General features: G+C 34.9%; 1 protein-coding gene across 1 annotated transcript; it reads left to right on the forward strand.

The window, feature by feature from the left end:
- Positions 1–7298: 7298 nt before the first annotated feature.
- On the forward strand, positions 7299–23668 carry LOC129228641 (histone-lysine N-methyltransferase PRDM9-like). The gene is made up of 7 exons (XM_054863324.1): positions 7299–7346; positions 9541–9688; positions 9770–9865; positions 13192–13268; positions 14242–14433; positions 17119–17380; positions 23052–23668. The coding sequence occupies exons 1-7, from the start codon at positions 7299–7301 to the stop codon at positions 23666–23668; spliced, it is 1440 nt and encodes a 479-aa protein (XP_054719299.1).
- The last annotated feature ends 625 nt before the right edge of the window (positions 23669–24293 follow it).

The following is a 24293-nucleotide window of genomic DNA, read 5'->3' on the forward strand; positions in this document are numbered from 1 at the left end:
AATTTGTTTTCCAAGATTCAAGTTATCGAATGGATGACAGTGAAAAAGATATTAAGTGCTATTTCAATGCTGAAGAATGGGATTCCATGGGTTATTACGAAAAATCCCGCTGCGTAAATCTTAAACTGAATTATGAATTTCTGATATCTATAGGTAAGATATATTCTTTATAAGTTCTGCGTGAAACCATAATTTAAAATACGTATTTTTCTTGTGTTTAGGTTACCTTCCATAGTTTTATTCCAACACTATGGATGTGAGGATATTTTAAGGTTTAAAGACAATTTTTTCCTCTTTCAAGTTTAATCATTTATTTTACCTTAATTTATTCTAATTACTCTCTGCAGGAAACGTTTAACTGATCAGTTATAAACTTTTAGAAAGTGAAAAGGCATAAAAATTTGTCATTTTGCAAGTTAATTTTGAAATATTTTAGGTGTGCCGGCTGAAATTCCGAATTTTATGAAATCCAAGTCAGTTGCGATGTCCACTGCAAGAAAAACCAAAGAACTGAAGAATTGTTCTAACGGTAAAAAAATCAATATATTTTATTAATAAATTTTGATTTTAAGCTGTAAATTTAATGAATTCGGAGATAACTTTCTGCAGATGCAGATGTTGCTTATGACCACAATGTTCGTTTATTTTGCAGCTTCTTTCTAATCAAACTTTTATCTTTAAACTATACGGCGTACCGTAAAAAGCTTTTTAAACTGATTTTTTTTTCCTCTACAGATATATCGCCTATCAATTTTTATGTTACAAAATAATACTTGCAGACCAATCATTAGTATTTCCTCCACCGGTAACCAAAATATAATTTCAGTCGGTAAATAGTTTACAATCGTAAATTGCAGCAAAACTCTCAACGAAATGATTAAATAAAGGGCAATGTACACAAACATTAACTTTAAAATTAATGTAATTTACATGTAAGTAAGTTAACGTAAGTACTATTTCTTCATACTATAATTTATTAGTTTTCCCCAAATTAATGGAGTTTAACTACTACCCCCCCCCTTGGACGCTTCCTTATTGTAAATGTCATAGCTATTTACAGTCAATTCGTGATAACTCAAATGTAAAGGAACCGACGAAAAACTTCGACTTATCGGAAGTTCGACTAAACGCTAGTTTTTGTTTTTGATGTTTTAATGTTAAAAACAATGGAATACTTTAATTAATATTAACATATAGCAGACAAAATTTACAGAACTTAAAAGTTTTTAAGCACAATATGCACAGTTTAACCAAATATATTGAAAGAAAAAGAAATCAAAAGCATGGTTTTGATTTCGATGCTGCTGGAACCACTTGAATAGATCACTTCAGGAAAGGTGCACATCTTCATTCGTTTCAAATTCGGATTCCTGTATTCTACCGCTTTAGAAGTTTCTCTTTTTCTTTTAATATCATTGACAGAGTATACTTGCTGAGACATCTTTAATGGTAAAGGAAACTCTCTCTGTTTCTCTGGAACTTATCATCAAATGATCGAACTAAAGAACGAAGGGGAACGTATCTTAAGTTAGGTCGCCCTTTTAATAAAGGTACGAACAGTTGACTTGACCGCTTAAAAGCGAATTCGTAGTCCAGCAACATGTCAAAGTGTAAACAGTACAGTAGAACAAAAGAAAACAAGCTAACTCATTTCCGCACTGTGTAACTCTTTTATCGCACATTGGCTCAACAGGTGCTCTTCTCGTTTTAGCGGTCTGTTGTGCAGGAATTGCAAGTGAAGGTGAAATAATTATTCTCTCATAGTCACTTCTTTCTTTCTTTCTTTTTTTTTTCTTTCATTTGAAATAAATTTCGAGTAATCTTAAAACAAACTTCGAGTTAAAGGAAGTTAGCTTCGAGTTATTGAGAATAATTAGCATGGAATTAAGGACAAAGAGGTCAGGACTTGATGAAAACTTTGAGTTATAGTAATATACGAGACATCAGACTTCGAGTTATCGCGAATTGGCTGTATTTTTTCTCCTCAAGGAGCTACTGCGGCAACAGCAAAATTAGTATCTTTCGCCTCACAAAGTTCAAGGAAAAAACAGACTGAAAAAGGTTAAGTGAGAAATAACAACGTCAAAAAGCACAAATTGCAGATTACTGAAGACACGTGTTTCGGTGTTACAAGAAACGCCTTTTTCAATGCAAAAAAAAAAAAGCTTGTGGAGGAAAGACATCCGAAAAAGGTTGCTTTTGTTGGATGTCTTTACATTCATAAGCTCATTTCTTTTGCATTGAAAAAGACGTTCCTTGTAACGCGGAAACACGTGTCTGCAGTAATCTGCAATTTGTGCTTTTGAGATTGCTATTTCCTACTTTACTTTTCAGCACCTGCGCAAGTTATCTGAAGAAAGACTTTTTGCTATTTGTGTGACCGTTATACGTATTTGTGACTTAATGATTAAAATAATATATCTCATCGCTTTCTTGCCCACTTCAAAAACTGTTTATAAGTAACATCGATGTTGTTTACAGAATGTTTTCTATTTTTTACTTTTTAGAGTTATTTATAATTTTATGAATCGTTGATTCTCTTCTTTAACGCCGGTTCTATTTATTTCTTTTTTTCAAAATTCTTTCTTTCACTAAAACACCTCATCACTCCCACACCTGTTCTTCGAAACGACAGTTCGGAATTTTTCATGTAGAAAATTAAAAATTTTAACTATCAATGGTTTAATAATTATGAATTTGAACGTTTCGAATTGCTACTTTAACTTGACGTCTTGCCTACCACATGATGAACAAGATGAAAAACAATGAAGAACATCATTTCTGAGTGACGATTCTTCACTTAACTATTCAGTTATAACTGAATTTCACATCAATTGTTAATAACATTTATGCTATCCAAGGTTCGATTTAGAAATTTTAGGACTGTAAGCACAACAAAACTGTGGGGGGTCCTCTTGACTTTCAGAACCGAAGAATGTGCTCAATTGCACATCTTTTTTTCATTGCAAAGGTTCCTCCCCCCCTGAATAATGGTGTACCATCCTAAAAACTGATATCCTCCCCCCCCCAAAAAAAAAACAAAAAAAAAAACAAATCAGTGGTGCAATTTGCACATGAGGTTGTCTCCTTCAGTCAAAAGTGGTCTTTTTATCACTGAAATTGATAGAATAAGCAAAAAAAAAAAACATGGACCCAGGAAATACTTTTATTTTCCCAACAGTTACTTTTTAATAATTTTTTTTAAAATGTCCGATTTCTCAAACAAGGAGTGGACTTGATGACGTCACAAATGATGCTCTTTGGCGCATCTTTCTATCGCGTTTCCACGTTATGATGATCAAGCAGCGAATTAAAATTGCGCTCTACGCTTGCTATCAACCTTATCGTTGCCAATGCGCGTGAAAAAAGATGCGAATTAAATATTTTGCTCTGTGAATGGCATTTCATCATTTGTGATGTCATCGGCAGAAGACATAAACAATGAAAGCGCACCGATTTAAGTAATTTTTTAAAAACATTAAACAAAAAATAAAATCATTTAAAAATGGTCAGATCCTATGTTTTTAAGCATGCTCTTTCAGAAAAAAAAAATACTTTTAAAATTTTGGAAATGACCCCATTGATTTTTTTAGGTTGACCCCATCGACATTTGCATGGCTGTAGGCTGCAGTAAACCGAGGCAGTAAACCTCCAAAAAATTCAAACATCTTGAAATATTGTAAATCACCAGAAACAAGATAGACGCCTTAAGCAGTAATAGCAAGTGAGCTCCGGAACAACATGGAGTTACATCTTAGTGGTCTCTAGATGTCACTCCAGATATGAAATACACCGCCAGCTCAATCAATCCATCCGAGAACTGCAATTTCGTGCGTATTAGGACTCTTCAGCCTGGAATAGGAAGTGACTGAACTGCCTGTTTGGCACTCTTGGCTTCCTTAAGATGTTTTCCACCACCAGCTGAGGCACTTCCTATGCCGAGCTGATGAGTGCTAATAAGCACGAAACTGCAGTCCTCGGATGGAATGACTGAGCTGGCGGTGTATTTCATGTATTTCTGCCTTAGCCCTGGCTATAGGGCTGTAACTTACTTAAAACACTCTAGATGGTTTTCTCACTCTATGCGAGAGAGTTAGGTTTCCTCTGAACTCTTAAACCTTGTTAAAATAGAGTCAGCAATAACAATTTACTTTTTAAACTTGCACTAGAATGAAAAATATTTGAAAAAAAAAATAATTAATTTGAATTTTGACATCTTGAATTCAAATTATGTTTTTCGCAATCACGAGTGTGTGTATGTAGGCGTGTGTGTTTGTGTGCGGGGGTATGTGTGTTTGTGTATAGGGGTATGTGTGTTTGTGTCTGTGTGCTGGCATAAGTGTGTGGGTAGTTGTGTGTATGAATGTGTGTGTATGGGGGGGGGGATATGTGCATGTGTGTGTAGGCATATGTGTTTGAGTCTGTGTGCAGGCATGAATGTGTGGGTAGTTGTGTGTATGTGTGTGTAGATGTATGTGTGTTTGTGTGTGTGTGTGCGTGCGTGTGTGTGTAGTTGTGTATGTATGCGCGTGTGTGTAGGACATGGATGCAACCTGGAGACGGTTTTCGCTATAGGAGCAGCATCTGGAGGACCCGGTCGACGGTGACGGTGTGGAGGGTGGCGGTGGGAAAAATGATAGGACATCAAAAACAGTCAAATGAAAGCAATAAGCAATCGTGATTGCTCAAAAAAAAAAAAGAAAAAAAAAAAAAGAAAAGAAAAAGAAAAAAGAAAATTCATTGTGAAAAAAGAAAAAAAAATTAATTTTTGAGGGCCTCACAAGCTAGGGGGTCCCAAAGACCGTGCTTCTTGGGATTACGCTTAAATCAGGCCCCGATCTATTTAAATCCATATGCCACAAATATTGATAGAATGCGAGAAATAATAATGTTTTATTTCACTAGATTCTTTTAAAGACATTAAATTTTTTTCAGAGTAAACGATAATAATTGTTATTAATGAACGAAATGAATAAAACTTGAATGGGGGTGTGTCCATCAGTCAAAAGTACTACTTTTAGTCACTAAAGTTGGCAGAATGAGCAAAAAAAAAAAAAAAAAAAACATGAAGCAAAGAATTTTTTTTAAAAACGTTGAATTTTTAATTAATTTTTAAAAACGTCCAATTTCTCAAACAAGGCTTGGTCTTAATGACGTCACAAGTGTTGAACTTTGGCGCGTAATTCACTTGCGTTCTGAATGCTTATGCTTGCGGTTCACCGCGTTTCCACGTTATGATAATTCAGAAGCGAATTAAACATTGCGGTCTACGCTTGCTATCAACCATATCTTTGCCAGTAGATATGAGTAAAGATGCAAATTAAATATTGCGCTCTGCGCTAATGGCATCAGTGAAGCATTTAATCACTTGTGATGTCACGTTTAGAAGCAAAAAAAAATAAAATTGAATTTGTGCAGCGATTGAAATATTTTTTCCAAAATATTAAACTTTGTAAAATTTATTTAAAAATGGTCAGATCCTGTGTTTTTAAGCATGTTCTTTCAGAAAAAAATATTTTTAAAATTTCGGAAAGGACTTTCTTCAAAGTCAATACATTTTAACTCAAAGTAATTAGTTCCCCTAATTGCTTGAAAAATGAAAAACTGAATGAGTAGATCGTTCTACTGTAGTTAATTTTCTTTCGGTTCAGTCGCAGAATTAAAAGAACGACTATGGGTAGGGGAAAATACCCATAAAAATGTAGGCAAGAGTTTATAAATGAGAAAAAAAAGGAGAGGAGGAATCCCCCCATTAGGCGTATGAATTTCCGTGAAGTATATGTTAATAAAAAGCATTTAGCCTATGAAATTAGAGAAAACACTATCCTCACTTTCTTATTTCATTTTGACATTTTCAATTTTGAAACTAAATTTATTAATTATTATTAAATAAATTTCTATAACTTTACAACATTTTTTTTATTTAATGTTATTTTAGCGATAAAGTTGTTTTCAGAACAACTTCAAAGTGCTTGATATTCTGCATTGCCAAGGGCGCCCATATGGGGGGGGGGGGGCAAGTGGGGGCTCAAGCCCCCTTCCTAGAAATTAGAACTTCCTTGCTTTGGTACTTTTTTCTTTGCAAAAATGCAAAAACATTTCTTCTCCAGCCATTAATGAATAAATTTATTAAATACTAGAGGCACCCGCACGGCTTTGCCCGTAGTAGAAAAATTAAAAGGTTTTTTGGTTCGCCTGTATATTTACAAATAATGTATGGTGAATTTTCTCGCCAATTGGCTTGTACCCATGTTACGGTTCCACGTTATGATAATTTCGTATCTCGCCAATTGGCTTGTGCCCATGTTACGGTTCCACGTTATGATAATTTCGTATCTCGCCAATTGGCTTGTTCCCACGTTACGGTTCCACGTTATGATAATTTCGTATCTTGCCAAATGGTGTGCCCATGTAACAGTTCCACGTTATGATAATTTCGTAATTTACTCGTTCATCTTATGAAATTTTTGTTTCTTAAAATTGGAATAGAAAAAGAACCACATCGAATTTTTGAAAAATCGCTTCGAGGTGCACACCCCCATGCTACAAACTAACTTTGTACCCAATTTCATGAAAATCGATCGAACGGTCTAGGCGCTTTGCGCGTCACACACATCCTACAGACATCCTCCGGACAGAGAGACTTTCAGCTTTATTATTAGTAACTAGTGATACCCGCACGGCTTTGCCCGTAATAGAAAAATCATAAGGCCTTTTGGTTCGCCTGTATATTTACAAATAATGTATGGTGAATTTTCTCGCCAGTTGGCTTGTACCCATCTTACGGTTCCACGTTATGATAAATTTCGTATCTCGCCAATTGGCTTGTGCCCATGTTACGGTTCCATGTTATGATAATTTCGTCATTTATTTGTCCATCTTATGATATTTTTTTTCTTAAAATTGGAATAGAAAAAGAACCACATCAAATTTTCGAAAAATCGCTTCGAGGTGCACACCCCCATGCTACATACTAACTTTGTGCCAAATTTCATGAAAATCGGCCGAACGGTCTAGGCGCTATGCGCGTCACAGACATCCTACAGACATCCTCCGGACAGAGAGACTTTCAGCTTTATTATTAGTAAAGATGGCAAATTTTACTAACTCTAATCTGTATTGAAATTGCTATCCATGGGGAAAATATCTTGCTAAACCATCGGGAAAAAATCTGAGCCCCCCCCCCTCTTAAAATTTTGCTCATGGGCGCCCATGTGCATTGCTATTTTTTATTGTGACGTATTTCTTTTAAAAGTTTTAATGAGATACTGTTGATTATATATAACCTAGATGACACCATGTCTGGCTGCTTGCTGCAAAGTCAAGAGGAGACAAAACCGGAAAAAGTACGTTACATTCATCTAATTTATATGCACGCCAAATAAAAAACTATTTTCTTTTAAATTCACATCGTTCTGTACCGTTAATACAAGATGAATCTCTTCAGAACAGTAAATAAAAATAAACTGTATAGAATTTAGTTTGAGGTAGCATTTTAGCTTTCCTGCTTTGGTTTTTAAATATTTTGAATACAACTCATAAACATAATGAAATTAATAAACAGTAAGTTACTGCCCTTGAGCCAGGTCTTAGGCTCAACTGCATGCCAAATACCGACGGTCTGGTTATGACATCCAGAGCCTGCTGTTTCGTCCTTGTTGTGGACTCATCAGTCTAGAATAGTCAATACCCGAGCTGGACGGAGATATTTTTTTCACTGAAGCTGAGATTTTCAAGAGGATATTCAGCTACCTGTAATTCTTTAGATTAGATTATCTGTTGCATTTCTTTAGAAATCATTTTCGTGTAAGATGGCGGAAAGAGAGCTAATAGCAAATCTAGCAATTTCGTACCAAAATTCTTCTAAAAACCGGTCAGCGGTGTATGTTTTGTTAAAAAGTAGGTTTTCAAACATAACCAAACATTTTTTCTGAATTTTATGTATTGCTTTTCAGCCAATTGAATTGTTCCTTTTACTGAATATTTTATTTATATTCTGCATTGAATGGTATGGCGCATTGTCCATGTAAAGCACAGACGTGTGGCAGCAAGTTTAGGAACAGCATTTTTCTAGCTTTCGATTTTTTCTAAATTATCGCTATGTATCTGGTCTTGGTAAATCCCAGTGTTTGAAGAAGGGGGTTTTCAATACTCTTAGCGCTTTTTAGGAAATTCATCTGTTGAACCATCTTTCTGGATATAGCCTAGAAACCGGTTTTAGAAATGTTAATATTAGTACAAATACGAAAAATAAAATCGTTTTCCTTAGATTAGTCGCATTTTGAACTGAAAGTGTAGCAGCGTAGCGACCCTAATTGCTAGTTGACAAGAGAGAATTTTTCCGTTATTCTCAAATTTTTATACTTCAGAAACTAAATGTTGAGAGCTTGAAGCAGTTTTCTCGCTTCGTTGCTAAAAAAAGGTGGTCAGACGCCAATCCCCCCCCCCTCCGTTATATTAATTTTCACGTTAAAATGTTACATTTTTAAAAACATCCCTAGTCACAACTACTTTAGGAAAAACCTGAATTGTTTTTCTTATATATTTTCTGCGATGTTCAACGGGAATTTTCTTGGAGTACCAAAGATTTCTAGCCAGGACGTCTCTTTCTTTATTACATGACAAGTGCAATAATGAAACAAACTTAAATAGGTAGCAATTAAAAGAGCATATTGAGACATTTTTTGACGCAATACCATTTGCCCTCGTGCCTCTGTTAACTAAATATAATGTCGTACAATCGGTTGAAATTTAAAAAAAAAGCTGCAAATTTAAAAAAAAGGCGAAAAATTGAATATACCTCGCGATTTCAGTCTGCATGTGGCAAAACATCCATCTGCAAAGCGTGTGAAAGATGTATTATTCCATTACTCCACCGAAACTCGCTAAATTTCTTCACTTTTTTAAAAATTTCAGCAGAAATTGTGTTTCGATTAGGGGATATGAGGGCAAATAATTTATGCATAAACGTTTCTTATTGTGGTCCTTTGATAATTACATTTAGATTTTTTCCAATTATACACTATCTCGTGTGGTTTTTTTTAGTAAGGCATAAAAGATATTAATTTCAGTATGATTCAGGCAGGAGCTTAACATCAAGTTTTTCTTTACTTTTTATCTAATAATGATGAAGAAGCTAAAGTGTTCTTAAAATTGGCTTTCCTTGTTTCTTTTCTTTAAAAATTAATTAACATCACCAACTATAACTCGAAGTTTGGAATGCTGTTTTAGGTATTTAAAAATATAATCTATATCTATTTGTAATTCGGCAATTTAAATACAGACAAAAGTCTTCAAAAGTTTAAAAGATTATTAGAAACACAAAACCGAGTGTAAAGGGGGGGGGGGGGGGAGCCATCAGGTGTAAAGTTTGCAAAAAAAAAAAAAAAAAAAAATTAATATGAGTATCTATCATCGACTGATGTGCAACACATAATGTAATTTTACTTTCGATAGAAACTGTATGTAGACATCTGAATTTTTGAAATGCATTAATGAAATATTTCAAATTAGACAATACTAGTTTTTTCTTTTTTTTAGAGCTCAAAAGCATCTCAAAGAACTCCGTTTACGCCGGAAACGGAACAGTTTTTGTTAGCCGTGCTGTCAGGAGCAAGATTAGAATTTGATAAACTCGATGCTTTTTGCGAGGGCAATGGGATTCCTGTAGATGACTTTCCAAAAGAAAGTAAGTTTTAATTTTTGAACTTGATTTGTTTGATGTTTTTGCTTTCTGACTTTACAAAACTGAATAAATCTCTTTCTCAAGTTCCGGAAGAAGCCGCACAGCCGAGATATCCGAAGCGCAACATACCCACGACCTCTTACAAGGAGGAAGATATTCCAAGTGAAGATGAATTCTTGTGTAAGAACTTTTGACAGCTCAGTTCTTTTCGCTTTGCCATAAATTTCGAGAAACAGTATGAATGAGTCCCTAGAAGAAGGTCATATATTGCAAATTAAAAATTTTATTTTTAATTTGTAACATATGTTCTTCTTCTTGGACAAGAAGGATTAAATATTAATGAAGATCAAGAGTAGCATATGCCCTTCTTCCACTGTAAGATATGCCCTTCATCTAGATACCCATTCAGTAATTATTTGTTTTGTAAATTGACTTATCTTGTGCTAATTTTGTTGCTCGAATTAATAGAAAAAGAAAGGAATTAAAAAATGTGAGAAGAAAAAAAAAAAAAAAAGATGAAGTTAAAAAAAAAAATCACATTGTAAGCAATGTAATTTGTAAAAGCCTTCCAAGCAAGGCCGGATCTGCATACCCGCAGACCCCGCAGTGCGGAAGGGGCCACGTCTTTAAAGGACCCAATGGCCTAGGAAATTGAATAAATAAATAAATAAATAAATAAAAAAAACTAGCATTAAGACTTGTAACGTTGCAAATACACACTACTGGCGTCCGGGGAGGGGCCCATCAGATTTTGTTTCGGAAGAGCCTAAATTTTAGATTTGGGCCTGTTTCCAGGCAGTTAATTTGTATGCAAATAAATTCTTTTATTTTCTCAATATTTTTTCTTTTTGGTGTCGGTGGGAATTATGAAATTAACGTGTTTTATTCGAGATTTTTTGTGAGACCCCTGTATGGGCAAAGAAAAGAAAGGCTAAAACCAGTGATATTCAAGCTGCAACTTGTAGCAGTTTTGGTAGTGTTCCTATAAAGCAGTTCCTATAAAGCTGTCAACTTGATAAGTTGTCAGTCAGTTTTTTACGCAAGTAGCTAACTTTCAGTTTCACCTTAAAAATTATTGCTTGCTACGGTATTTTAGTGTGGTTTTCATAAAAATACACAATGATAATCTTTAATTTTTAAGTTACGGCTCTTGAGTGACTAAAATTTGAAATTAAAATATTGAAAATTTAACGATATGGACATTTAAAGCAATTAATGTTTTACTGCGTATGCGCGGAAAGATAGTAATTTATAACTTTTATAATCTAAACACTTATCGATCTAATGAGCCGAATTTGAATAGCTCTTGGGTTGGCGACGAATCGGGAAGGATCGTTCGGAAATAATTTGTTTTTATCATGAATTACACTGAGCGATTGCAACTAAATGTTGCAAACTTGCCAAAGAACCTAACGAGTCGTCGCCTATTCAAGAGCTATTCAAATTCGGCTCATTAAACGGCTGATTACTTTCTGAGTTTTTAAGATATTGAACTGAAATTTTGTTATGAGTTGGAGAATCTAGTTGGAGTTTAGATTATGCAAGTTATAAATTGCTATCTTTGGCGCATGCGCATTGGGAAATTAATTGCTTTAAACGTTCATATTTCGTTAAATTTTAAACATTTTAGTTTAAAATTTTAGTGTTATACTTCTCCTGTATGCTATCAATATTTCCGAAAGTTTGGTAAGTTTTGATTTAGAACTTTGCGTGTTTTGTCCCAAAAAAATTCAAAAAAAAAAAAAAATCGGGATTTTGAAAGAAATGCTTATATCTTCATGAATATCAGAGATACATACTCGAAACTATGTAAAATAATTGTACATAGTAGGCTAACTAATGTCTGAAATTTTCAGCTTATTACCAGTTATTTACGATGAGGAATAATCAGAAAACGTTTTTATTTTCCTCAATTTGTTGCTGATCCCCTAAATGCGTGGGCAAATCCATTTTGATTTGAAAATGACAGCGGAAGCATACCTTTTATGTGCCAAAAGTTACAGAACAATTGGTTTCTTATTTCTCGAGAAATCCATAAAAATGTGATTGTTTGAAAGCGTCCCAATGCTTTTGGTCATATAGTGCATCTACTGACTTATTCGCTCTCATTGGGACTTCGTCCATCTGGACATACCGTAATCGAACAAAAGCCGATACACTTAATAAACATGCTCAGTCAATTTTTAAACTGGGAGCTGCAAATATTTTTCACAACAGTGAAAAGTCTGCATTCGTGCAACTTGTAGTAATTCAAGATACTTAATTTTCTCAGTAAGTGCTTAAAAATCTGAAATCCCGAAACGTTCCACAGAAATAACCAGTAATGTTTCAGAATTCTTTTACAGTGTAAATTGATAAAACTTTTACTGAATATTCCTTAAGTATCACTTTTTTTTATGAAGTACTATTGGTACTCGCACGGCTTTGCCCGTAGTAGAAAATTAAAAGATCTTTTGGTTCGCCTGTATATTTTCACAAAATGTATGATGAATTTCTCGCTAATTGGCTTGCAGATGTTACGGTTCCTCGTTATGATAATTTTGTAATTTACTCGTCCATCTTATGATAATTTTGCTCGGGGAAATGTTCTTATAATTGGAATAGAAAAAGACCAAAATCGAATTTTCAAAAAATCACTTCGAGGTGCACACTCCCATGCTACAAATTAATTCTGTGCTAAATTTCATGAAAATTGACAGAACGGTCTAGGCGCTATGCGCGTCTTATAGATCCTGACAGACAGAGAGAGAGAGAGAGAGAGATCCGGACAGAGAGACTTTCAGCTTTATTATTAGTAAAGAATAATGGCAATTCATATTAATTAATAATATGAAGGACTCAAGGCACAAATGTGACAAGCCACAAGGAGCGAGTTTTCGATCAAAATTTGTGTTTCTCACAACTAAAATTGAAATAAACATGACAATAGATCATGTCATTTAATGAAAACATATCAGGTTTTAGTATTGCAGAATATAGAATGTATAATACCTTTGAAAAATTCTACAAATAGTTTTTATAAGTTGAAAATTGGCCTACTAAAAATTCACATCATGTTGCATATCACATTCTTGCCCCGAGCCCTTCATATCATCAAAACAAATGATCGAAAATATGCCTTTTCTTTTGCGTGGAAGTAAATTTACTACTTCTGTTAAATTTGTTATATCTTCCTCCCAGCGTAATTTCCGTGTTCCCAAAGAGTAATTATGGAACTGAATTTAGCAAGTTGTGTACATTAAATATTGTTTTTTCTTTAAAAAAACGTTTGTGAAAAAAAAATCACGTAAATATACAGTACATTTAAAAGAATTTTGCAAGAAAAGCTGACATGATAGAAGTAAGGAGGTTGAAAATTCTGATTCAGCACCATCGACATTATGTAAAAACACTTTTAATACTTTAGGCAACAAACAAAAATTTAAATTCGCGAGCTAGTGTTACACACATGTTAGCTGTGTAATAAACACTGCTAATTTACTGCTTTCCGTTTGTTTTTCCTTTAGATTGCGACTTATGTGGAGATGAGTACGAAGGACACTGTCCAGTGCACGGCCCTATGTTACTAGTGTGTAATCAAAAGGTAATTTTTCATTACCTGGGTAATTCCACGGGTATCTGACTGACATTTTTAGAGCAAAACAGTGTGTATTTTTCAGTATACAACCCAAACTTTACGTTGATCATTTGTTGTTGATTATTGTATTTTTTAAGCTAAATTAAATGGTGTTATTGAATTCTTGAAACATATTTGAAAAAAAGTATCAAAAATATGGTAACTGACTGACACGCTACTTTTTTAAATGTCAGTCAGTTACCGTGTTTTTAACAAATTTTTAAAAGTCAACCAAAATATGTTTCGAGAATTCAATTATGCCATTTAATTCAGATTAAAAAATACAGTAATCCAAAAGAAAAGATCGTTTTCACAAAGTATATTTTGCATTGAACGTTGCAAAATACTTACTGTTTTGCTCTAAAAATGTCAGTCAGTTACTCGTGGAATTGCCCACCTATTTTAATCAAAAATTGCACTTCTTATCTTTTATGCAACAAGTTTAATGAAAAATATAATTCCAGTACATTTTTATAAAATGTATAATTGGCATGCTTTTAGGTAAAATAAAACTGCCGTTTTGACATAAAAAATAAATAATAAAACAATAATGTGTTTAAACACATGAATAATAATAATAATAATTTTTAAAAGAATCTAAAAAAGAGGTAAATCAAAGCCAAATAAATTTTCATGTGTTTTATGACTCGAAGATTTTTGTTGTTTTCTATCACGCGAACCAACAGAATGAATGTCTTACAGTAAAGTGCCCATACTTGTGGCAGTTCTGAACTTTTACCTTTTAAAGAAGAACTTTTGACTTTGAACATATTGTTCCTATGTATTCCGTTTAAACAAAATAGTAGTCTTGCCTTATGTAAATCATTTTTAATTTAGTAACTCATTTTTATTTCGATAAACTTTTCGACAAACATATTTTCATTCATTTTTACTCCTCCATTATATACATGCGAGAAACATTATATTTTTAAAATTCCAGGTTCCGAAAGGAGTACCAGGCCGGGCGAAGGAAGCTCCTCCTTTCCTGTCTGTTGGATATTCGGGCATCCGGAAAGCCGGACTCGGCATCTGGTCGGAAAAGTCTCTTCCACAGGGCACCGTCTTCGGACCCTACAAAGGAGATATCACACGGGAGCGCTGGAAAACCAAACGGAGTGGATACGCCTGGAAGGTAAATCATGAAATAACTTTTATTTTTGTCCCTCAGAAGCTAGTAACAATCGAGATTTCAGTGTGATCTTTACTGTTGTAAGGTACGCAAGCTGCTCCGCCGACAAAGTAGAGGTTGCTAGTGTAGTAGTAACAAATACCATCTTTGGTAGTAATGCAGAAATTCCAATGATTTTATATACGTTTTGGAGTTCAAAGGAAGCTCTGATTCAGTGTTGGACATACTAAAACCAAAATAAATTTGATGCAGGGAGAAGCGAAGGGATGTAAGTAGCAAAATTCAAAATTTGGAGATACCTTCAACGGATGGTAGGTGAACCTCTCCTCTGTCTTGGCCAAGAGATGGTACAAGTAGCCCTGTTCGGTGCTGCTGTATAGCATGATTTAGAGATAAAAATGCAATGAAAGTCTACCTAGGGACGTTATTTTTAAACGCGTTTTACTCAAAATTTGGAAATGTCCTTTTACATCCCTTTGCTTCTTACTGCCTCATTTGTCGTGGAGTTTTTTTCCCCCAACACACTGATTATGATTTGTGACTCCGAAAACATAATAAGCTGTTGCAATTCCAAGCACACAATAATGCACAATACATGATAAATATGTGTATACATGAATACTCACCTCACATACCTAAATTAATTAAGGGGGGGGGGAAGCGTTCTAGATTTATCCAAATAAAGGGTGGGGTGCGGGAACTTTCTTTCTTGATTTTGGCATTCAAAAATGTGGAGCATCACAAAGTGGTGGGAAGAGGCTCAACGGAAAGATCTGAGTGGGAAGTATTGTTACATCATGCTTTGGTCGAGACAGCATCGCGCTTTAACTGTGGTACTCTAATGGCCGCTCGACCGGTATGGGAACTTAAATTGGCCTGCACGCTCCCCTGATTTAGTACCGAGTGACTATTTCCTGTGGGGTTATCTGAAGTCGCGGTTTTATGACGATCAAGAACTTTGGAGGACATGAAGAACCGCATCCAAGCCGAAACTACAAATATACCATTACACATGCTCCAAAGAGTTGACCAAAAGTTCCGAATTCGACTAAATCATTGTATTGACAATGCAGGTTAACACTTATAAGATATTGTTTTCAAAACAGTGTAATGCATTATCTTCGTATACTTGAACAAAATTGCTTTTTTATTCGAGCATACAAGCCAGCAATACTGAAAAAAGATTAATGAAAAAAAAAGTTATTCTTTCTTTATGTGCAATGCGTTTATATTCAAATGAAAGTCTATACCTTTTTTCTGAATAAAGATAGAAAACAAGAAAATATGCTTTAACTTTCAAATTTTTTCTCCTCAAATAAACTTTAAAACAAAAAACATTAAAATAAAATATAAAAAATGTGTTTTAATTCTAGACTATTTTTTAAAACCTTAAGCTTGGATCGCCCTAAAAAGTATGAAATAATCTAAGCATATAATTTCTTGATTGCAACACCCAAAACTGAAGTTGATCTTAATATATGTATGTTTGTTTTAGTTCTATAGCAACCAATAAAATTAAAATTAATAGTTTGAGATAAGAAATATAGGCGGTATAGTAAAAGCTATTCGTACACAAATGCGTACCGCCTATCTCTTTTCGCAAATTTTTGACTTTAATTTTGTTAGCTGCGATGACTACTTCTGTATGAAAGGATGTAAGTATGTCCGGTTTAATCTTCAAAACTATAGGACCGATTTTAACCATTTTTTCACAATAGAAAGCTATAACCCCAGGAAGAAATATAGACAAAAATTTATTTCTAAAAATCTGAGTTTAAAAAAGTTATTATGGAAAACAGTAAATTTCATGTAATTTCCCTATTAAATGATTAAATATAAAACCCATTGTTGCAAAAATGTGTTGCCTTACAACAGCAGTATTAATAGTAATCATAATGAAAATTTTGAAACAAGGCTTTTCTGGAGCAAGCATTAAATTTGCTCACTACTAGCCGGGTACCCAGCGCTGCCAGGGCATTCAATTCAATAAAAATAGTGATTTTTTTCCTTTTGCTAACGCTACATTTTGCAAACTAAGGGAAACATAGGAGAGATTTTTTTTATATTTTAAATCCTTGATTTTGTTAGAAAATGAGCGATTAGGTTAAAATAAATAGAGATGGATTAGAAATTTTTGAGATACGTGATGTAAGTAGACTGAAGCCGCCGCAGGCGGCATTCTTGGCGATAGCACAAAACAGAACTGGAGATAGATATAGAAAATATTTTATTTATATTCATGTTGATAAAGATAGATATAGATTGATTAATACTGCAGCCAACTTTTTTAAAAGGATAAAAAAGGTGAAAAGGGTAAAAAGACGTAAAAAGGTGAATGACAAGAAAGACAAATAGCCGCCGTAGGCGGCTTCTTGCATAGATAGGACAATGGCGTTAAAAGGCGACCCAGCTGGTCGCCGTAAGTGGCAAGTACATACATATATTAAGATCAACTTCAAAGTTTGGGCATTGCAATCAAGAAATCATATACTCAGATTATTTCACACTTTTTAGTGCGATCCAAGCTTATAGAAATAGTCAACGTAGAATTAAAAAACGTTTTGTATATTTCATTCCAAAAATCAACTGGATCGTAGCTGAAAATAACCAAATTTAGACTTCCCCCGAATTCAATTGTGTATTAATTTTTCAAATGGATCTTTTTGTTTCATTTCATTTTCGTTTCAGACTCGCAAAAACGCTCGCACAAACCATTTCATCGAAGGGGCAGATGAGAAATCCTCGAATTGGCTCCGGTTCGTGAATTGCACCAACGTGGAGGAAAAGCAGAACCTGGTGGCCTTCCAGTTCCGCAAAGATATCTACTACAGGACGAACAAAGCCGTCCTGGAGTTCACGGAGTTGTGTGTCTGGTACGGAGATGCCTGCGGACGAGAATTTGGGGCGCAAATTGAGAGAAAGGTTTCATTGTCACAGGAAATCAGACCAAGTAAGACTTTCGGACGTAATCAAAATACTGTTCCTAAATTCCCTATTACGTTCGCATCCAAACGTGGTTTCTTTTACATTTCGGTTTTCCATGTGTATTATAAAAATGCAACCAAAAAATTCACTCTGACCACCACAGGGTCCATTTCGACGAATTTAATTGTAATGTCTTTACTTATGTGTATGAGTATTGTGCGTTCACAATGAAACGCAACTTTGCTCCGCCTTCTCGAACGCCGTTTTCAGTTTAGCACGGAGTGATCAATAAACACATTCCTGTGCTTGTAAATGAAACAACTTTTAACTTTACAAGCAATTAAATGTGCAAAAGTCTTTGTATCCTCTTCGTCACTTGATTTGCTTGTCTGCTATTATTTTCGTCTTTCACTGTAAAAAAATTCGAAACGTCCCTGATTCTTTCGCGGAACGCTTCGAGAATTCACAGGTTTTCACCAATTTCCTCAGAAAATTAAGTATCTTTGTCAAAAAGTTTCCTGAATTACTACAAGTTGCACGAATATAGACTTCTCATTGTTGTGAGAAAAATTTTAGCTACCAGTTTAAAGATTAACTTGGCGAATTTATTATATGTATATTAGACTTCACAGCATGTTTATTGCTCGTCCAGATTGACTAAGCTCCCAATGAGAGCAAATGAGTCTCTGGGCTCCACGAGTTGCACGCATGTGAGATGCTTGGTACTTACTTGCAATTCTAAATTAGGTTTGGCCATGGTTGCAAAAAAATGCTCATAGAGCTTTCTTGGTAAATTAAGAAGGCGCCAAGCTATTTCTTAAAACGCACTAATTTTTTCTCAGAAGGTTTAAGTAACATGACTGGCTTTAACCGGAGATATTTTTGTATTATTTAGAAAGATTTAGGGATGATTCCAGGAAAGGCACTGATTTTTCGTGGAAAACATTTTAGTTTTTTTGCAAGATATATTACTGGCAGAAATAACACATCAGTTGCCCATTATTTTCCAGGAACGGTTCTGGATCGTTTTTAGTGTTCTTAACTGTTAAAAAGTGCTGTTTTTACAGAAAAATGTCATGATCATAAGCTATCTCCCTAAAACAACAAAAAGAAACGTCGATACCACGTTACGTAAACGGAGCCAAGTGCCATCTCCTGGTAAACGGACAATATACCTCGTGATCTAGAAATTAGTATTGTTTAACGTAAACATCTTTAACTTGATTGTTGCAGGTAAGGGACATTTAACCAATGTCCTGAATTCTTATTTCAACATAATTTAACTGAATTTAAGGTCGAGAGACAGCACAAGATTGAAGAAAGAAATATATTTGTTAAAAGCAGGTTAAAACATTGTTAAGGTTTACACGCGCGTGTGAAAAAAAATGAAGCTAGCCCTGACCGCCACAACACCGTCAGTTTTACACGTTGGAAAACACACTGTTGCTACACAAAATAGAAAAAGGTTAATTTGCATAAACATTAATCAATAAATAACATTAATAAGTAAATAAGAACACAATACATTGAAAATATTCTACAATGGGGTAGTACTTTTTGTCACTGAAATTGATGGAATAAGCAAAAAAAAAAAAAAAAAAAAAAAACAATATGGACTCAGAAAATACTTTTATTTTCCCAACAGTTATTTTTCAATTAATTTTTTAAAATGTCCTATTCTTCAAACAAGGCCTGGTCTTTATGACGTCACAAATGATGCACTATGGCGCATCTTTCTATCGTATTTCCACGTTATGATAATCAAGAAGCGAACTAGAATTGCGCTCATAGACTAATAATAAGAGTAGACCGAGCTTTCCCAGACTTGCTGATGAAAAAATTGGTTCATGGATACATCATGTGACTGGTGGAAGGCTTGGCGAAAACTTTGACGGCATGGTTGCTAGATGGCAACATTATCTATAGTTTGGCACTCGACTAGTATTTTAAGACGTAATATGTTTTCATTATAATTTTTTTCCAGGTGCAGAGATTGAACTGTTTTTCTTTTAGTTATGAATTATTTAGACATTAGTAATTAGTTTTTCATCACAGTTTTCAGTAACTTTTATTTCATTTGTAACTGCTACGTCAGCGTTGGTATGAACGTAATGGCGTAAACGTTTTGCGTTAACGCAAAAATGTACTAATCGATATCTTAAATTGAAAGTGTAGGTAAAAATCTTACCATCTGCCGGTCCTTTTTGGGTGCTTGCATCTTTAATTGCTTAGAGAGTTATTGAAATTGATTAAAGAAAATGCACAGTACTATCTAAACGAAAAACTCACTATATTAACAAAATATTTACAACTTAGAATAAACAAATTCACAAATTGGACAACATAAAAGATAATTCTTCCGTGGTCCATCAATTCTATTTATTTTATTTCTCGCGGACGTTGATCGTCTGCTACGATCAACGCCCGCTGTTGCTAGGATATCCACCAGTCACATGGTTTGGTTTATGAGCAGCAAAAGGGTTGCCATAGCTCGGTCTATTCTTATTATTAGTCTATGATTGCGCTCTACACTTGCTATCAACCATATCGTTGCCAATACACGTGAGTAAAGATGCAAATTAAATATTTTGGACCGTGAATGGCAACACTGAATGGCATTTCATCATTGTGATGTCATCGGCAGAAGCGTTTAAACGATGAAAAAGCACCGACTTAAGTAGTTTTTTAAAAATATTAAACTTAAAGGAATTATTTAAGAAATGCTCAGATTCTATGTTTTTAAGCATGCTCTTTCATAAAAAAATACTTTTAAAATTTTGGAAACGGCCCCATTTAAATTCTCTATTTTCAGTTCCAACAAGTATGGTATAGATATAGGTAACAATTGAGACACGTGCGAGAAATGACGTGGAATTTTATTGTAACCACGAAAAAAAAATCGTGCACTGGATTTTTATGCAGTATGGCGCTTTACCACATACGTGTGGAAGATCTCTTGCTTGCTTCGTTTGATGATTATCGCATGCTGAGCCGCCACTTTCGTCATGCTTAGCCTCCCAGGTATCTCACAACGTGTGATTATTAGCTCTGGGGATACCCGAAGTCAACAGTTACCGCGATGGACCGATCTTTAAAGGATGCTAAACGATTTATCCAACGCCAATGTCTCATCATAATTCCTTTTTTTTTTTCAAAAACTTTTTGTATACAATAAGACTGCATGTTATTTCAAGCATGTTTGTGAGTTTCTATTTATCCACATACATTATTCCATGCCTTCAAGAGAAATTCCGTAGGATTCAATTGCTTAGAACCTTCCGAAGTTACTAAGAAAGCTCCAGAAGCATCAATGCAACCATGGTCAAACCGTTAAGCTAGAAATGCAAGTAAGAAACAAGGTTCTCGGTTGCCTCCAATTCTTGTCGTCTTACAAAGCTGCAGTTATTCAGATACTTATTAGCTCCCATTGGGAGCTTAGTTGAGCTGAACGAGCTGTAATCGAACTGAAGACGATACTTAATAAATACACTCCATTAATCTTTTAATGGGTTGCTAAAAATATTTTTTCACACCAGAGAGGAGTCTGCATTCGTGCAATTTAAAGCAATTCAGGAAACTTTTTTTTACAAAGATACTTGATTTTACCCGGAAATATGGGGAAATCCATGAAATTCCGCAACGTTCTACGGTAATAATCAGAAACGTTCAGGAATTGGTTTACAGTGCTCGATCACATCTCCTTTCGGAAAAAAAATAAATAAAAATTATATCAAAATCAGATTATCTGCTTCGTTTACGGTGCCACATACAAAGACACAGCCACGCCAAACTTATTACCCCTTCCCTGTTGCTACGGGGGTTTAAAACATGCTTTTAATATGCAAATATTTTAACCACATGAAACATAATTTAATTTATAGACGTACTGATCTTTTAAGATAAATAAATTCCTTTGTGCTGAACAGTAAAGTAAGACAAAACAACGTTAGAAGAAGCACAAATTTGTAAATTACAGCAGACACGTGTTTCGGCGTTACAGGGAACGCCTTTTTCAATGCAAAAAACAATGAGCTTATGGATGAAAAGACATCCGACAAAAGCAGCGGATTAGCCAAACACCAATGACAAAGTTATAAACCGATCAGAAACCAATAGGAATGCAAGCAAAGGCCAAGAGCTTTCTCTTAGGTACGAACCCAGAAAGAAAGAAATCAATTGGACAAAGATTAAGCCGAAGCTTAAACAAAAAGAAAAGAAATTATTCAGTAACCATGAACCGCAAGAAAGGAAAAGCTGAATGGAAAACCATGAAATAAAATAAACAGAAACAAAAAATATTCGAAAAAAGGAAAAATAAAGATAAATAGAAGAAAATTGGGGGGGGGGGGGGTCAATCAAGACAAAAAGGTAAAAATAAATAAAGGAAGATCGATAAAAATGAATGGGGGAAAAAGGGGGGGATGGGGAAAGGACAGTATTAAAGATATGGGAGCCAAATGTTAGAAAAATATGGAACTGCACTAAGATCGTCAACTAAGTTAGAACTGTTCCTCAAAATATGAAAGGATTCCCAAAAGTCAAGATCTGATGAATTGGGGCATTTTTGGATAATCTGATTAGAGTTAAAATCAAAAGAGTGATTCGAATCCCAACAGTGTTCAGAAATATTAGACTTATTTAATTGTTGTTTTTTCACATAATTTTGATGCTCTTTCAAGCGATTTTTTAAAGCACGCCGAGTCTGTCCAATATAGGCAAGTTTACAACTACAATTAATTCTGTAAATTCCACAACAATTAAGAGGGTGAATAGGATCTTTAAGAGAAGAGAATGAAAGTTTATTAATAGGAGAGAACACCACCTGGAATTGGAAACGTTTTAGAATCTTAGCAACCTGATAGCTTACAGATGGAAAGAATGGCAAAACAACCAAATTCTTTCTGATGAAGGTTCGATTAAGAACATTAGTTTGGGATTTATTTGAAAGTTTTTTATAAATGGAATCAATCAAAGTTGGCGGATAGTCTCTATCAATTGCCACAGCTTTAAGATAATTAAGTTCCACTTTGAGAAGTTCCGACGAAGAACAAATATTAATTGCGCGATAAACAAAAGAATTGAAAGCAGAATATTTTTGATTTGGAGGATGAGACGATAGTCTATGAGGAGGTAAAGAAACAGCAAAAGATTTGCGATAAACAGTAGTTTCAAAACCTATTTCAGTACGAGAAACAAGTACATCAAGAAATGAAATGCAATTATTCCGTTCTTTCTCACAAGAAAACTGAATATGCGGATCAATAGAGTTTAAAATAGATAAAACCTCATCACTCTCAAACTGATTCTAGTTCATTAGAACAAAACAATCATCAACACACCTCACATAAAATTGAAACTGCAGTTTTTGGAACAGCTTAACCTCAAAATAATGCATGTAAATATCACTAAGAATGGGGCTAAGTGGGTTTCCCATAGCCAGACCATCTAACATGATATAAAATTTCCCATTAAAAACAAAAGTACATTGCTTAAGACAAGTACGGGTAAGGAAAATTAAATCCTCAATTTCCGTATTGGTGAAATGAAATTCAGAAAGTCTTCTTCTAACGTTGTTTTGTCTTACTGTATTGATCTTTTACTTGAAACTATACTTTTTGCGAAACTCAAAATTGTTATGAATAACTATTCGCAATCATTACAAAAATTCTGAATGGCTAAGATTTCTCTTGTTTCAGGGGAACAGCCAGCCGGAGTGGAGTGCGACCTCTGCCACTCCCTCTTCTCCTCTTCCGCAATGATGGAGAAGCACCGGAAGAAACATCCGCACATAGGGAAGGACCGGAGACACTGCTGTCCTCAGTGCGAATACTCCACAGACGTAGCCACTAATATGAAACATCACCTGGCCGCCCACGACGGAGTGAAGCCTCACGAGTGCCCCGTGTGCTTCAGAGCCTTCACTCTGAAGCACAATCTCGTCCGGCACGTCCTCACGCACATAGGAATCCGGCCCTTCCGGTGCGGTGCGTGCGGAAAGGGGTTCACGCACAAGGGCAACCTCCGCAGTCACGAGCGGATCCATAGCGGGGAGCAGCCCTTCCTCTGTCCGGAGTGCGGGATGAGATTCCGATTCCAGAATAATCTCACCGATCACCTCCGGACTCACACGGGACAGAAGCCCTACAGCTGCAGCCATTGCCCTTACAGGAGTGCACAGTCATCTGATCTGAGGTGTCACGTCATCGCCCATCACTCGAAGGCCTATCCTCACGTGTGCGAAGAATGCGGGAAAGGATTCGTAAGGCCTTCACATATGATCAAACACAAGACAAAGGCACATACAAATAATTAAAAAATATAATTTACCGTTTCGAAAGGCGACTAACTGTTTGTAACTTAATTAAGTAATGTATTTTTGTCGCTTTATTAGTGAAATTAACTTTTAAAGTTGTAGTGTTAGCTTAAAAAAAAGGAGAGACGTAGTATAAAGAAGAGGGAAATATATGGAAGAACGCTTCCATTTTTTACAGACGTAGACTAGCTCCGTTGTCATTAAAAGTATGTTATGTTTTGCATTGAAATGTTTTAAATGCATGTTTAGAAAACATTTCTATTTCAAAATTCTTTATCGGTATGATATGCTTGTATATGTAAGAATATAAATAGTAAATAAAGCAGAAAATAATTATGTGTTCATGTATGTTCCTATTCAAATCCACAGTTTACATCGGATCTCGACCAAATCTGGCAGGGAGGTACTTGGACACCCGAGAAGGAGCGTAGTGGGGTTTTTGAATGCTTTTCGCATTCAAAAACCCCACTGAACGGCATGAACCGAACCGTTCGAATTTGAATTTTAGGACCCAAAAATGGCATTTTTCTAATATGAGAGCGAAAAAAATGCTCGCAAAAATTAATAAAATATCCATAAGAAACCCATGATTTTTCTGCAGCAGATAAAATTTGTTCCAAGGTAA

This window comes from Uloborus diversus, chromosome 8, assembly GCF_026930045.1.
Source record: "Uloborus diversus isolate 005 chromosome 8, Udiv.v.3.1, whole genome shotgun sequence".
Taxonomy (NCBI): domain Eukaryota; kingdom Metazoa; phylum Arthropoda; class Arachnida; order Araneae; family Uloboridae; genus Uloborus; species Uloborus diversus.